Below are 14,258 nucleotides of genomic sequence, written 5' to 3' on the forward strand. Positions count from 1 at the left end.
AAAAACCAGCAAAGAGGTCTAAGATAGGACTAGGATCTTGCATAGCCCATAACCAATTCCTGTTCACACAGCCAGTAAAGGGGAAGGAGACTGGTCAAAGTGAACAATTTGAAATATGTGGAGTTAAGCCTGTTCTGAAAGAGAAAGTATTTCACTTACTTCTCTGGGGCTGGCTTTTCACTGCAGGTTGCATCAATCCACACAAGCTTCAGATCAAAATTCTGGACGTTGTTCCCCTAAAGAAGCAGACAAAGATCAGCAGCTCGAGAATAAGTGATATTGCATATCGGGATATTAGCATTGGTTTGGTGACCCAGAGAAAGGCCAAAACATGTACAGCTGGATGGAATGTTTGGGCTGAAGCTTTCTTGGGGGGGGAAAAAGGCAGATTTGGCAACACCAAAATGTTGAGAAAGTGCGTTCGTGCCACACAAGTTATTTGCGTCAAAAGAAGAGATCTGGAAAGTCAGAATGTTTCGTTTGGACACTTTCTAAACCAAGTGCTTTGATTTTTCAGTTTTGAAATGACTGTTTTGAAGTTTCCTTAAAATTTTAAATATTCGACGTCCCTTAAAATTGCTCAAAATCCAACTGAAACGGTTCAGACTCTGTTCAAACAAAAGAGTTCACTTTGCCCGATTCCCCCCGTTATTCACACAACTCTAGTAACATTCAACAGCAGTGCACGCGTCCCATATCGCCCGCCCCAGTAAAATTCCAAGCTGACCTCACATTGCTACCTGCACGGATTGTGGGGTGGGGGTGGTGTAGAGGTAGGGGCAGGGGAGGCAGAGAAGGGAAATGCATTTTAAAAAGGTACAGTAGTTTTGTCTCAAACTTTGTTCCATGCTTTATTGCTTAAAATTTTCCAAGGATTTTGCTTTTTTTGTTGAACCCCTTCTCCCCATCGAGAGGCTATTCAGGCCTCGATCCTGCAAACAGGTAACCATATGCAGAAATATCTGTAGACTGGGGCCTTAGACTAATCTCTTCAGGTCAAAGACCTCTCTCTTTCACGCAAGAGAGAGCCAAGTACACTACCAACCATGGGCATAAAGGAGCATGGGTTTGTTGTGATGTCACAAGTGTACTAGGAAAAAGAGTCATACTAGTGTTCCTTTTTTCCCATCCCATCCATCTTTCTTCTCTTGATCGACACAGAGCCAAAACATACATGGATCTGAGCTGGAGGATTTCACACTACAGCCGGGCTCCGCTATGGTATCTGAACTGAAGTGGTGTCACTTGGAGCAGCGTTGAGCCTCGCGTGACAACTATGTTGGCTATTTATCCTTCTCCCAGGAGCGACTCACCTGAATCAGCACTAGGATGTCATCGAAGAGCAGAACCCGGTCTGTTCGGCCCACACTGGCAAAGATCGGAAGGTTTTTGCTGTCTTCCAGCAGCCTGCGCTCAGGAACACAGAGCAAGTCCTGCCACGATAACCAAGGAAGTATGTGATGGAGAAAGAGCTCACGGACTCCCAGAGAGAAGCATCAATAGGACTAGGTAAAGGGCATCTCATTCTCATTGACCCTCAGACAGTTTAGGTAACAGCCAGTGTTAGAGAGGTATGGGGGTCATGGTGACAGAAGCAACCAAATCAAGCTTCAACCATGCAAGGTGTCCAGTGATGGAGATCCCTTGGAAACCTCCCAGGCAGCACCCTTGAAGCAGGAGACCTAGCTAAGCCTTTACTGAGTCTACATCTCTCTTTGTTCCCAAGAACATTTGGGTTCCATACGCTTGAATGGGGCCCAGTTCAAGTAAGCTTATAGTCACGTCTGGACCAGTCGCACAGCCCAAGAGAAGACTAGAACGCGTGAGCAACACCAACTTTGCCTCCACAGGAAGAGAGGGGTGGAAGGAAGCAGATAACATAGGAAGCCTGCCCAACTCTTGCCTAGTCTTGGGACAAAATTGAAGACGCTGCCGTTGAGGTGTTTGGATAAATGTTCTCTCGTGTCTGGTGGGGGGACAAGCTTCTTGCTGGAAGAGCCATGGAAGAGTAGTTACAGCAAGAGGCTGCTGCTGCTTCCAGGTAGAGGAACGTGGGGCCAAGAAACCTACAAGACAGGACGGTTGGTCATGCCCAGATAGAGAGAGGATTGAGGAGGGCATGTATAGTTTCTAGGCCTCAAGACACCAGCAGCAGCTTGGCCACTATTATTTGCACCTTTTAAGAAGAAAGGATCCAGAAGAAATAGCAGGCAGCAGGACCCTCCACAGAGGTAGGCGCACCACAGGAGGTAGGCTCCAAGGATGGAAGGGCCTTGCGGATTTGTACAGACTGAACAGTGAGTATTTGGGATGGGGCAATTGTGTTTGGGGAGGAGGGGTGTCTGAGGCAGGAATGGGGGTCTTGTACCATTTATGGGGGCTTGCAGATTTGGCTATTCAATTATGTCAGTGACCCCTGGATATTTTGGGGGTCACCCTTCTTTGGTGAAGGGGCTGTTGAACAGCCTCCGTGAATGATCTTGTTATGGAACCTAACCTGAGAATGCAAGACCTGGGGCCCTGCTCTCCAGAACCACGGGGCAGGCACTGGAACGGCAAAGGGGGTGCAGCAAAAGGACTCGCTTCACGGGCACCTGTCTGGTTCACCGTTCGATGCATGCTCCAGAAGCTCTCGCCCTGGCCACCTGCAGGACCACGAGGAGCCACAGACTGGTGGGGCCAGGGAGATGCCGTTTCTGACTCACCGTGAGTTTGTGTCCCAGGGACTTCCACAGGGCTTTGGTCAGGCAGGCTTCGTCCAGGACTTGGCTGATGAAAGACTTCAGCTTGGCGTATTGCTGGGCAGCACCGGTGACGCGTTCTCGCTCCGGGCTCTGTCAAACAGCAGCACGTGCCTTTAGGAACGTTTCGGCTAAAACTGTATCAGATCTCCATCTCCTCCCAGATCACAGCTCTAGGACAGCCTTGGAAGCTGTGAATTCACTGGGCTGACCCTTATCTAAGCCTGCCAACAGAGGGGCAAAGGGGCCAATTGCCCAGGGGCTTGGGCCATGGGTGGTGGGGTGAAAGCTTCCCCTCGGGGAGGCTAGCTTCCCATCCGCCTATTCCGCCCATGGTCCTGGCCCACAGTCCATCCCTGCTTGGCCTCAGGGCCCGTCCCTGCCTCACTCACCGCCACGTCCCTCCCCACTAGTCTGCCTCCCCGTTTGGCCCCCCTCTTCTCTTCCACATGCCCCTTTCCCTGCTTGGCCTCCCTGCAGCCATGTTCCGCTCCCCCCTCACCCCACTGCTAGCCTTGTGCGTCCCTCCTCTCCCACTCAGCCCCTCCAGCTGTCGCTTGCTGCCTGGGGAAAGGGGAGTGTGGAAGAGAGGAGGGGGACAGAGTGATGTGGGAGGGGCGGGGCTGCCGGCGGAAGGGGGCGGGGCTGCCGGCGGAAGGGGGCGGGGCTGCCCTTATCACTAGCTTTTAATAAATCAGCAATTCACAAGCTCCGCTCTAGGAATTATTTGGGGGCAGTTCTCTGGCCTGGGTTATACAGGAGGTGAGACTAGATGACGACAGTGGTCCCTCCTGACCTTGGGATCTGTCGTTCTATTGGAAGGCAGCCTCATCTAATGGTTAGAGCAAATGACAGCCTCAAGCCTCCTGGGATCTATTCCCAGTTCAGCCACTTCCGCTTACTGGGTGAGCTTGGGCCAGTCACTTCACCTCTGCACGCCTGGCTGCATTATGGTTGCCTATGTTCTGTTGCACATAAAGCTGGGCAAAGAGTGGCAATTCCACACTAACAATTCCAAAAACAAAAGCAAAAATAGTTTTGTTTCGGGTCAAACCAAAAACGTAACCGATTCTCAGTGAATCAGAAAGTCAAAAGTTTGAGTCAGGTCAAAATAAGTGTCTCATTTTAACATTTCAAAACCGTTTTGATTTTTTTTGGTTCAGTTGAAACTATGTGGCAAACTCAACAGCTTCAGGTCGACCAAAAAAATGCATGTTTTGGGTGAAGACCTGCCAAAAAATTTCACCCACCTCTAGTTGCAGTGTCTAATGATTTTATAGTAAAGCATTTTAGGACCTTTAGATAAAGGAATCTGCACCAACACAGCCCCGCCCCCCACCATCCTGTCTGCCTGGTCAATACATTTTCCTTAGAGCACATGGTTGTTACAGTTACCACAATGCTCCATAGCTCTGTGTATGGACTATTGAGACTGGCTGTCGAAGGCTCGTGTGGACAGTCTAGTACCTCGCCAATGGTCTCGCTGAGCCTGGTAAGGATGAAGGCATATTGCTGCACGTGATCCCGGATAGGCTTATGGAGTACTGTATGCAGGGCCACTGGAATGGACGTCTCAGAGGTGAAGTCTGCAAAGAATTGCTTCAGCGCTGTCTTGTGCGTCTTCCAGAATTCACTGCAAGGTTTCCAGTCAACAAGACAGCAGTTAGTTACCTGTCATTTCTCCCCACACTTAGTAGTCTCTAACCTGCTTCTCTTAAGAAGCAGACAGCTTTTTCAGTACCACATCCATGCAACATAGCAACCCCGCTGAAGGGGCATAGGTGACTCCCAAGCAAAGGTTTCAGTCATTATAGCAAGCATGTAAAAATATAGTCTAGTGGGTCAGTCACTGGACAGACAGAGTACCAGAGCTCTAGTCCACACCTCTGCCACTCGCCTGCTACATGACCTTGGGCAAAAATCACTTACCCTCTTTGTAAACTACACATGGAGCGTGGCACTTCATTCGCACTGATGGAGTTACACACTAGACACGAGACAGTGGGGGGACTGATTCAGATAAAAACCCCAAGATACACAGGACTCGTTACGCTGAGAACCAGCAGTGAAAATATTGCAAGACAAGCTACTGTGATGAAGTTCTTGGCCCAGTTTTACAGACCCAAATTTGGATGAAAAACTCAAAGTTTGAATACTAACCATGTGAGGTTCCTCTATCACTAGCGCACAGAGCCCTCACCCCAACTAGCACGTAAACACACGGTGAGTGAAACTGATCAGGAATTAACAGAAGAGAAGTTATTTTTGCAGCATCTAGAACAGTGGTTTTCAATCTTTTTCCACTTGAGGACCCCCTGAAAAATTTCAAATGGAGGTGTGGACCCCTTAGTCTGCAGATCCCCAGGGGTCCACGGGCCACAGGTTGAAAACCGCTGATCTCGAAGGAGCAAGTTGACACCAGGGCCAACAGCTTTGTCCTTGACAAGTCTACATAAGTCTTTCGGATAGAGAAAACCTTGTGTATAGTACGTGCAAAGACAGCAAGAAACTCTCAGCCTTTCAGGCCTGGAAGTTAAATACTTCTCTGAACAGTTCTAAGGGGGCAAAGCCTCTAGCAGTTCTGATTTTATCTGACCTCCATCAGAGTTATTTTGCAATTCTGCAGCAGTTACTCATGCTTACTTATGAGCAGGCTTTTGAATTATTTCTATTCAAATGGCGGTTTGCATGTTCTCTCTCCACCATGCACCTGAAAAGTCACACAAGATGTGATTAAGTTGCTACATTTCAGCTCTTCTGCCAGATACTTCGGTCTTTGACCTTTTCATCGCTCGTCTATCTTCAACTCAGTGACTTTCTCCCCTCTGTTTCCCAGCAAGATCTACCGGATGGAGCCAGGAGAACCAATCACATGGGATCCCTCTGCACTTGGAGTGAAGGACCATCTCCGAATCAATCACGATAGAGCCAAAGCTGCTTCTCCTCTCCCACTCTAGGGCAGTGCCTAACCGGAAATCAGTGTGAGATTGCAGCTCATCTAGACATACCCCAGCTAGCTTAGCTGCTGGAGAAGTGCAGCTAGGGCGGTACACTTCAGCGCGGCTTAGCTACTGCAACTTCATTGCTGCTGGTACGTGAGCATGTAGCAATTGCACCTCAGAACTGCCGTGTAGACGTAAAAGCAGCCGCATTCCTCGGTTCACATGCTGGGACACATGCCAAGCAGCATATTCTGGTCTCTCTTTCCCACTGAGGATCTCAACATTCAGTGCAGTTGCTTTTAGAGCTGAGCTAATAACGGATTTTTCCATTCGCTGGCGGTTCCAAGCCGGATTTGGGTTCAATCAACTTCAAAAGTGGAGCCATTTCAGCGAATCAGAGAAGTCTACGTTGGGTTGAACTAAGCCAAGCGTTGGACCGAAAGGGTTTCTTTCCAGGCATTTTTAAAGGGTTAGCTTCAAAGCCAGTGGAGGAGGAAGTGGTACTTTCCCTTATAACTTTTAGCCCTGTGGTTAAGGTGTAACTTCGCATCGTAGCTGAAACTGACGCTGACGCTGCCCGCATCACAGGTTTGCAACGGAGCATTCAGTGCTATCTGTTAACACACTGGCTGGATTACTAGAATGAGGGGGCATTTTCTCGTCAGTCCAGCACTGTAGCACTGCCAGGCCCCATAAGCCAGGGGACTCTAGGACCTGCTTGAAGTCTCACTGCTTTAGCTTTCTCTCATTCAAACAGGGCTATTTCCTCAGACTGTACAGGAGGACGAGCGTCTGACGCCACTAACCTTTTACTCTTGGACGCCTGGTCAAAGCCCTGCACGACAACACAGTTTGCAAAGGTCACAAAGTACCTGCAGGTAAAGAGAAGAGAGGCAGAGCTTGGGTCAAGTCGTAGCTACCAGGTTTAAGAGGCACTGCGAGAATCTTGTGGCTGGTTTGAAAGCCGATCATGTCGGTTACCTTCTTTCCCAGGATGTCAGAGATGAAGACTAAGCCCACTGACGATTCCCTCAACTCACCGTATGTCTGTGCCCCCCCATTATGCTCTCCAATGCCTTGTCTAACATCCCTGGTAAGATTATTAATGGGGAACATTCACCATTAGGTGGCGTACCAGGAAAGTACCTTAAGAAGCACTTTGGCCATGCAATGACAGCCCTGGAGGCTTAGTCTGCAGGGACCGAGCCCAAGACTGATCTCAACCTACAGGCCTCTACTGCGGGAGGCAAACAACCAGGTCTTCTAGACTAACCCCAATATGCATGGTCTCACCTCTAGAGGGAGACAGCCACGCAGTCAGCCCATGTTATGCTCCCTTTCATCTAATTACTTAAAACCACCAGGTGTTCTGCCGGCAGAGAGGGATATAATTTCTGACAACTCCCCCCCCGCCCCACCAGCCACTCATTGCTGCTCCCCAGAAGCTTGAGAAGCCGATGGCTGTGGTATGGATTGGTCTCCCTCTCCCGCCATTGCATGCACACACGGGTATGTTAGAGTCAGATCACCGTGCACGCGTGTGACATTGCAGGATCAGGACCAGGACGCGTAGACAGCCCGATCTGCTAGTCAGAGCCCTGACACCACTGTGGAGCCAGGCCTACACAGGGAACGTGGTGTGAGCTCCCAAACGTGCGACGATAGAGGACTGCATTTCTAATGAATGGCTGATCAATGACTGAGTTCTGCCGGTCATCCCAGATTCCAATGAAGGCTTTATAGTGCTTGGGAACGCAAATCCTGCAAACACTTACACATAGGAGTAGCCTCCTTGACCGTTGTGCTTTAATAGAGTCTAATGGTCATGGCATTTACACTCCCCCACCCCCCCCCCCCCCCAGTGTCCCAGTGATGTCTGCTTGCATACCCACCATCTATACACCCATCCTGATCACAGCACAATCTTTGTCTGCATCTAACTCAGCCCTTTAAAGCTCTCCACCCTTTAAAGCAATCTGGTGCACATGGATATTTGGAAGCAAGTGTTAACGGAACCTCTTTAGAAGAAATCACAGCCCCAGCTAGAGAAAGGATGCCAACTAGACAGACCCAGATTTCATCATGATCCTCTATTCTATAAATTTGTTCCAGTCATCTACATTAAAGTGTCTTTGTACTCACTGGATGTAGATGCTGAGAAACAGATCCCCCTTCCACAGGATGTAGAGGTCTTGGAGGCAGAGTGACTCGGAGAGGCTGAACTTCTGTTTCAGTGTCCGGTGGTTTTCCTCCGTCAGGTCCCAGAGAGCGTGGAAGTGGTCATTCAATAGCCGCAATAATTTCAAGTTATCCTTTCCTTTCTGCTCATAAGGCTCTGAAAGAGATCGAGAAAAGAGGATGCTGCAAAGTCATGGAATCATAGACGTGTAGGACTGGAAGGAACCTCGAGAGGTCCAGTCCCCTGCACTCAAGGCAGGACTTGGTTATGAGGCCCAAGTCGTGAGACACATGGTGCAGTGCATTACCTTGGGATTGTATTTCCTCAATTAACACAGAGTGCATCTGCGACTTTCTACAGAGAAGAGCTGATGGCTAGCTTGTGTAGGCACCTTCTATCTCAAGAAATTGTGTGGATCGCATCCTCAGTTGCTGTATATTATAACACACACCAGCTGAGGCTGATCTGGCTCTACAAGTTCTAAGAGCTGGGTGGTCACCCCTATCAAGAGGATAAAGCAGAAGGGGCACAGAAGTTTAGGGGATAAAGTAAGGAGTGAGAACAGTTAGAACGTCACTCCTCCATACTGAACCAAGCCTGCAGCTGGATGCAAGATTATGGGTTTGGTTTTCCAAACACCAAGGAACTGAAAGGAAAGGATCACCATTTTAGATCTACTACAGGTCTGACTCGGTTCTCAGACCAGTAAGAATCTGGATTAACTCCAATCAGAGCAAGGAAAGAGCCCTTAATGATCCAAGCCTATGTCTTGGAGGAGAGGTCACATGCAACCTAAGCTACGTCTACACTGCAGACTTCTTTTGGCAGCACGTAGAGTAGGTACTTGGGTAGCACCCCTTGCGTGGGTTTAAGGAGCAATGTAGACAGCAAGGCATGGCTTAGGCGAGTAGAATATAGACACGTCTGAAGGGTGTGCAACTGAGTACATGGGAGAACCTGAGTATATACCCTACAGGGCTCCGTACTCACCCATCTCCCAGCTGCTGGTACCCTTCCCCCTCTGTGGGGAAAGGTGCCTTTCCCTGCCGTCTCCTCTCACCAGAGCCTTTCGCGGACACGTGTAGTTACATATCACAGTGTGGTCACAGCTACATCTATCACCGTGCTTTTTACTGAGGCGTGTAACTACATCTCACTACACACCACTTCTGGCGGTGCGTAGTGTAGACGTAGCCTTAGAGCACCGAGTAATCTGAGCTGGTTTAGACTCCATTTCCTCAGTTTTGAGCACCTTCCAATACACCTGCCTCAGTTAGTTCTGCGCCATCAGATGCCGGTTACTGCTGAAGTCCAAGAGCTACATCATTCAGACGCCAGGGAGCAGAGATTCACAAGCAGATGGCCACATTCTCCTCTATGGACTTACCTGCCTGGAGCAGGGGCTTGAGGACGATAGTCTGTATACGTGCTAGACACGCCGAGAAGGTTTCTTCGGTCTGTAGGAGCGACTCCGCCGCTTCAGTGGCCCACATGTCCTAGAGGCAAATAAAATTACAGGCGTTCACAACAACAGCCTCTATCACTTGTATCACAGCAGGGCCTCCGGGCCCCCATCTTGGGCCCTCATTGTGCTTGGAGCTGCACATACAGCGGGAGACCCTCCCAGCCCAAAGAGCAATCTAAATAAACAAAGGCAGGAGAGGAACAAGAGGCACAAGGAGGTGAAGTGACTTGCCCAAGGTCACATAGCAAGGTCAGTGGCAGAGCTGGGAACAGAGCCCAGTGTCCCATCATACACTCATTCTCAGTCCATTGCCCTTGTCAATGGATTGTGCTGACTCCTTACAAGACCTCAAAAACCCCACAAAGAAGGCCTTGAGGTTTTCCTCACACTGAATTAATCATATAAGAGCTGGATTAGTTTACCTGAAGGAAGCTCATTTATGCCCAAAACAAGTGTGGCAGGGATAGGGTCAGTTCAAACTTCCCCCACTAACAGTGTTGGGCCTGTGAATCTCAACTCACCTACATTAACAAAACACATTGTATGCTGCCACGAAGCCATCCACCACATCAGCCGCTCGGACCACATCCACCCCTATTCAAGGGAGCAGAAGTCTGATTTCCCTGGCTCTGCTTGGACGGTCTAGTTATATCCGTCCCCGCTGCTGTACATGTTCAAAGTGCCGTACGTAACGGAAGTGCTTGAGTAAGAATGCTTGTGTTCACATGAACAGGCCAACCACCAAATTCCCACTGCTTCCTCTTTAAAAGGAGAAAAATAATAAACGAAGTGCTGCTAGCTAACGTCATGAAGAAACACAATGGAAAGAGTTCAAGCGGTGAAGAAAGTCAAGGGCATGGTGAATGTGGTTTGGAGATACTGCTAATATAAACTTGCCACTGTAACGAAGATTACCAACAGGCCTTTTTTTAAGGTTCTCTTTGCTAGGGAAGCTAAGTGCCGAGAGCTAAATTACAGGGTTCTGAAAGTCTGGAATGTCGGAGATTCTGCACCACGTGTGAATGATTTAAAAAGCTAGTTTTTGCAAGAGCGTTGATGGTTTGGCTAGGACAGGAAATGCCCATGCATCATACTAAATCAAGACTAGACACGCATCTTAACTTCACTCACCTTGCTTCTTTCCAAGTTCCAGTCTGCACAAGTGTTAGGGACTAATGAACCAGAAGGCAGACGTGAAAGAAGTCACAAAAACAGCAGGAAGATTGTAGTTGTCTAAGCAATTTTGGTTTTAGCTGCATTTATTTCACTGCCTGTAGACCATAAGATGAAATTTCTCCTCATGTAGGTCTCTTACGATCTTATATGGCCTCCATTATTGGAGTACAAACACCTTACAGTTTAATGTGAGGATAAATACAACACCACCATCATACCCATTTTACAGATTGGCAACTGAGGCACAGAGAAACTAAAAGCCAGATATCCAAAGGGATTAGGCACCTAAAGATGCAATGGGCACCTAGGAAAATTTTCAAAAGTACCTAACTAGGTACTGTGTTTAATTCCCAGCTAACTGCACCTGAAAATCCTGCCAGGCATCCACCATTATCTTTAGGTGCCCAATACCTTTGAAAATCTAGTCTTAACTGACTTGGCCAAGGTCACGGAAAGTCTTTGGCAGAGCATGTAACTGAATCCAGAGCTCCAAATCCCAAGATAGCAACGTAACCATTGAATCATAAATGAATTGAGCATTGTCCTAACTTTAGAAAGAAGTGCTTTGCTTCATCAGGTTTAGGGGGAGAGCTGGCTGGTGCAGGAGAGTTTATTTTTGCCTTCTAATTTGATGTGCCTGAAGCAAGCGGTCAGAGATCTTCTAGATCCATGGAGAACACAAATTTAGATCAGGCTGAAATCTGACATTTTGAAATTGATGGAAATTTCAGTTTTTGCGGGGGGAGGTTGCAGAAATTTCACCATTTTAGCCAGGTCTGTACTATGGAAGATCTCTTCATTCCTTGTTCTCCACTTCCCGACTCCCACACCAAGCTCCCTCCCACATTCCTAATCACATACACACTTCTGATCCAGGCGGTTTACATTAGGAATGCCTTCTTCTGAACCAGCAGGATGAAGGAATTCTCTAATCCACTTATCTTCCTGAAACCGTACACCCCACACTGCGATCAGCAGGGAGATCCAAACAAACGCTGGATTGCTAAAAGCTTCTGCAATCTGTTTTGCCTTCCACCGGAAGGCCACCTATTAGTGCAAGTACTCAAAATTAGGAGTAACGGGTTGATGTCACTTGTTAAGTAATCAAGCATTCAGCAGAATTTTAAAATAGCGTTTGCTGCAACATCCATGATCTGTGAGCTTGCTACACCACATGATCTAATGAGGCATAATGGGGTAAGGGCAAAATTTCCACCTTGATTTCCCAGCTCTGTTGACTCAAGACCTTTGCCCAGACAGTTACTTGAATAGAGCGCGTATATACACTTGTGCTAAGGGGAGGAAGAAATCAGTTGCCTATGGAACAAGGCTGGTGCTGACTCAGACCTTAGATAACCATGGGTGAGGGCAAGCACAGGTCACTGTGGGCACACTCATGCAAGGAATTGAATGAAAATGGCAGCAGGGCACTCATGTGGGAGTACTGAACTTTACCCGAGTGCTCCAGTTGTCACATGCCTTCTCTGGACAGAAGTTTTTCACAAGACTCCATTGTTTTCTCCTTGTAGGTTTGCTAGATCCATGAGGACAATGGGGGCACAACACGCCCATTCTTGTGGGAATCTGCTCCCGCTATTAATACAGAACCTATGCACACACCGATCTTTGCCACCCATGGATCAAGACACTTTAAAATCAAAGCTGCCAGGTTTTGTGCAGTTCACGTGTTCGTCTGTACATAACCATAAACTCTGGCTTTAAAAGCTGTGGCTTTAGTACCGATGAGAGGAGTCAAGCTGGCGGTCTTGGAGACTGAAGCCCTTTGCTGTTCTACAGGATAGCAGTAGGGCAAGCTTCCCACGCGCTGCCCTGCCAGCATGCCTCAAGTCCAGTTGGAGGGTGGGGGGCTCGGAGAATGCCCTCTAGGGCAGTCCATGGACTGGCACCAGTCCCTGAGATTTCCCTGACAGACAGTTTAGGAAGGCAGCAAGTTGGTCCCTGGTATCAAAAAGCTTGAGAAATACTGCTCTAGGGTAATAGCCCACGAAGACCTTAGCCCCCACCAAGTAGCCCAAAGCCCAGTGATGAGATGTGGAAGCCAGATCCAAGACCACCATCCCCCCTCCAAAGTCATCTCACAAGAACCAAACAAGCATCCGATGGGAGCCACTCTTAATCCCAGCTGAGCTGATGGATTATCTGTGGCATAATATCCATGGCATATTACAGAGCTGCCAAGTAAGCACTCCACAAGATGCACAGCCCTTGACAAGTCTTCAAGAAATGCGGAAGCATTATACCCATTGGGGGATAGGAAAACACACGCAGAGACGTTAGGTGACCTACCAGTACCAGAGTCCGGGGCTGAACTGAGAATTAGGCTGGGCAAACCAGCCAATTGTTAGTCAAATGAAATGTCAATGTGACCATAATCAAACACTGTCAATATTCCAGATCAAATAGCTTGATATAGGTGGCAGCCTCTCTTTTGGATGGCCTCAGGATGCTATTCTTCCATTGTTTCGTATTTTTCCTCAGTTAAGGCATTTGTTTTTTTGTAGTTACACATAAGTCGCTGAGGCCTTGCCTATGGGAGGCTATACAGTCTTACTCTTTTTTGTTAAGGCACTAATTTATTAGTAGAGTAAAACATCTGACCAGTTATTTTTGGACCAGTCAAATGCCCAACCCAAACGGCAGCAGAGCCCAATTCCAACTTTCAATCCTCAGTCTTACATGTCACTTATTTCATCAGAAGTCACCATTCTTGGATTAAAAACCCTTAGATGTTGGACATGACTCAATGCCTCTGACAGAAGAGGCAGTTAGATCATGGACAATTTACAAAATATATTGCCCATGAGAAGGTAATGGAACCTTTAATGTGTCTTCAGATGGGGACTCCCTGAAGGAGATACTGCGTTTTCTATCTTGAAATTCCTCTTTATGCTATTTGTAAAATATCAAACTAAGATGAATTTGATCATTTAATATCTTCTCAGATAGAAACTCATGATCACTAACTATTTATATAACTCAAAGCCTTCTAATATCTAGGCAAAATGGATCCCATCAATCTACCCAATGCAGATACCAAGATCTTCCTTATCCACATCACACCTGTCTTCCAATCCTTCTTCTGTCTTCCTCTTATCTACTGTTTCAAACATCCTGTGAAACTCTTGAGAGCCCTGTTTAACTCTGTCCCTCCCTGACCATCTCATTTCTTGTAAAGAGAGAGGAAAGTTGCAAGGACAGAGGCCTACAAAAAAAGTTGACCAACAGCAGGGCGTGTGGTATGCTGAGACCACGATCTGTTCTACTGGCTAACTTTGTCTCACTGTTTCCTTGTGCTCCCCCATTTGTCCATGTCCATCTGTTGTTTCATCTTTGTTTATAAACTCTTTGGGACAGTGACAGACTTTTTGATTTGTGTTTGTACAGCACCTAGCACAGTGGGGTACTGCTCCAGGACTAAGGCTCTTCAGGCATCACAATAATACAAACAAATAAAGTGAGACGGAGAAGGTGAAAGTGCTGAAATAATAAGACCTCAGGAGGATCAGGTAAGTACTATTATGGACCTAGTGTTGGTTAAGGAGAATTAAGGGTCAGGCTGCCACCAGGTTTCAGGATATCAAGTTCAGGGAGTCTAGGATCTAGATGCTAGTAAGGTTAGCATTGACTAGAGCTGCTCCCAAGAGCAGTCGGTATGTTCTGCAATGTCAAAAGTGGTTTCTTTTTAAGTTTGATGGCTCCCATCTAGGCTAGAGGTTTGGTTTTCAGATTCCGCC

At 47.7% G+C, this 14,258-nt stretch overlaps 1 protein-coding gene across 1 annotated transcript in view; it reads right to left on the minus strand.

Moving 5' to 3' along the window:
• Positions 1 to 14,258, minus strand: part of ALS2CL (ALS2 C-terminal like) — a 67,763-nt gene that overhangs the window by 27,341 nt on the left and 26,164 nt on the right. The window contains 7 exon segments of the mRNA XM_067530428.1: positions 160 to 236; positions 1,314 to 1,433; positions 2,706 to 2,834; positions 4,209 to 4,374; positions 6,490 to 6,555; positions 7,826 to 8,018; positions 9,250 to 9,358. Coding sequence (XP_067386529.1) covers positions 160 to 236; positions 1,314 to 1,433; positions 2,706 to 2,834; positions 4,209 to 4,374; positions 6,490 to 6,555; positions 7,826 to 8,018; positions 9,250 to 9,355 — 857 coding nt within the window. The 5' untranslated portion in view covers positions 9,356 to 9,358.

This window comes from Emydura macquarii, unplaced genomic scaffold (genome assembly GCF_026122565.2).
Source record: "Emydura macquarii macquarii isolate MOO-44397 ecotype Brisbane River unplaced genomic scaffold, CSIRO-AGI_Emac_v2 contig_3080, whole genome shotgun sequence".
Classification (NCBI taxonomy): domain Eukaryota; kingdom Metazoa; phylum Chordata; order Testudines; family Chelidae; genus Emydura; species Emydura macquarii.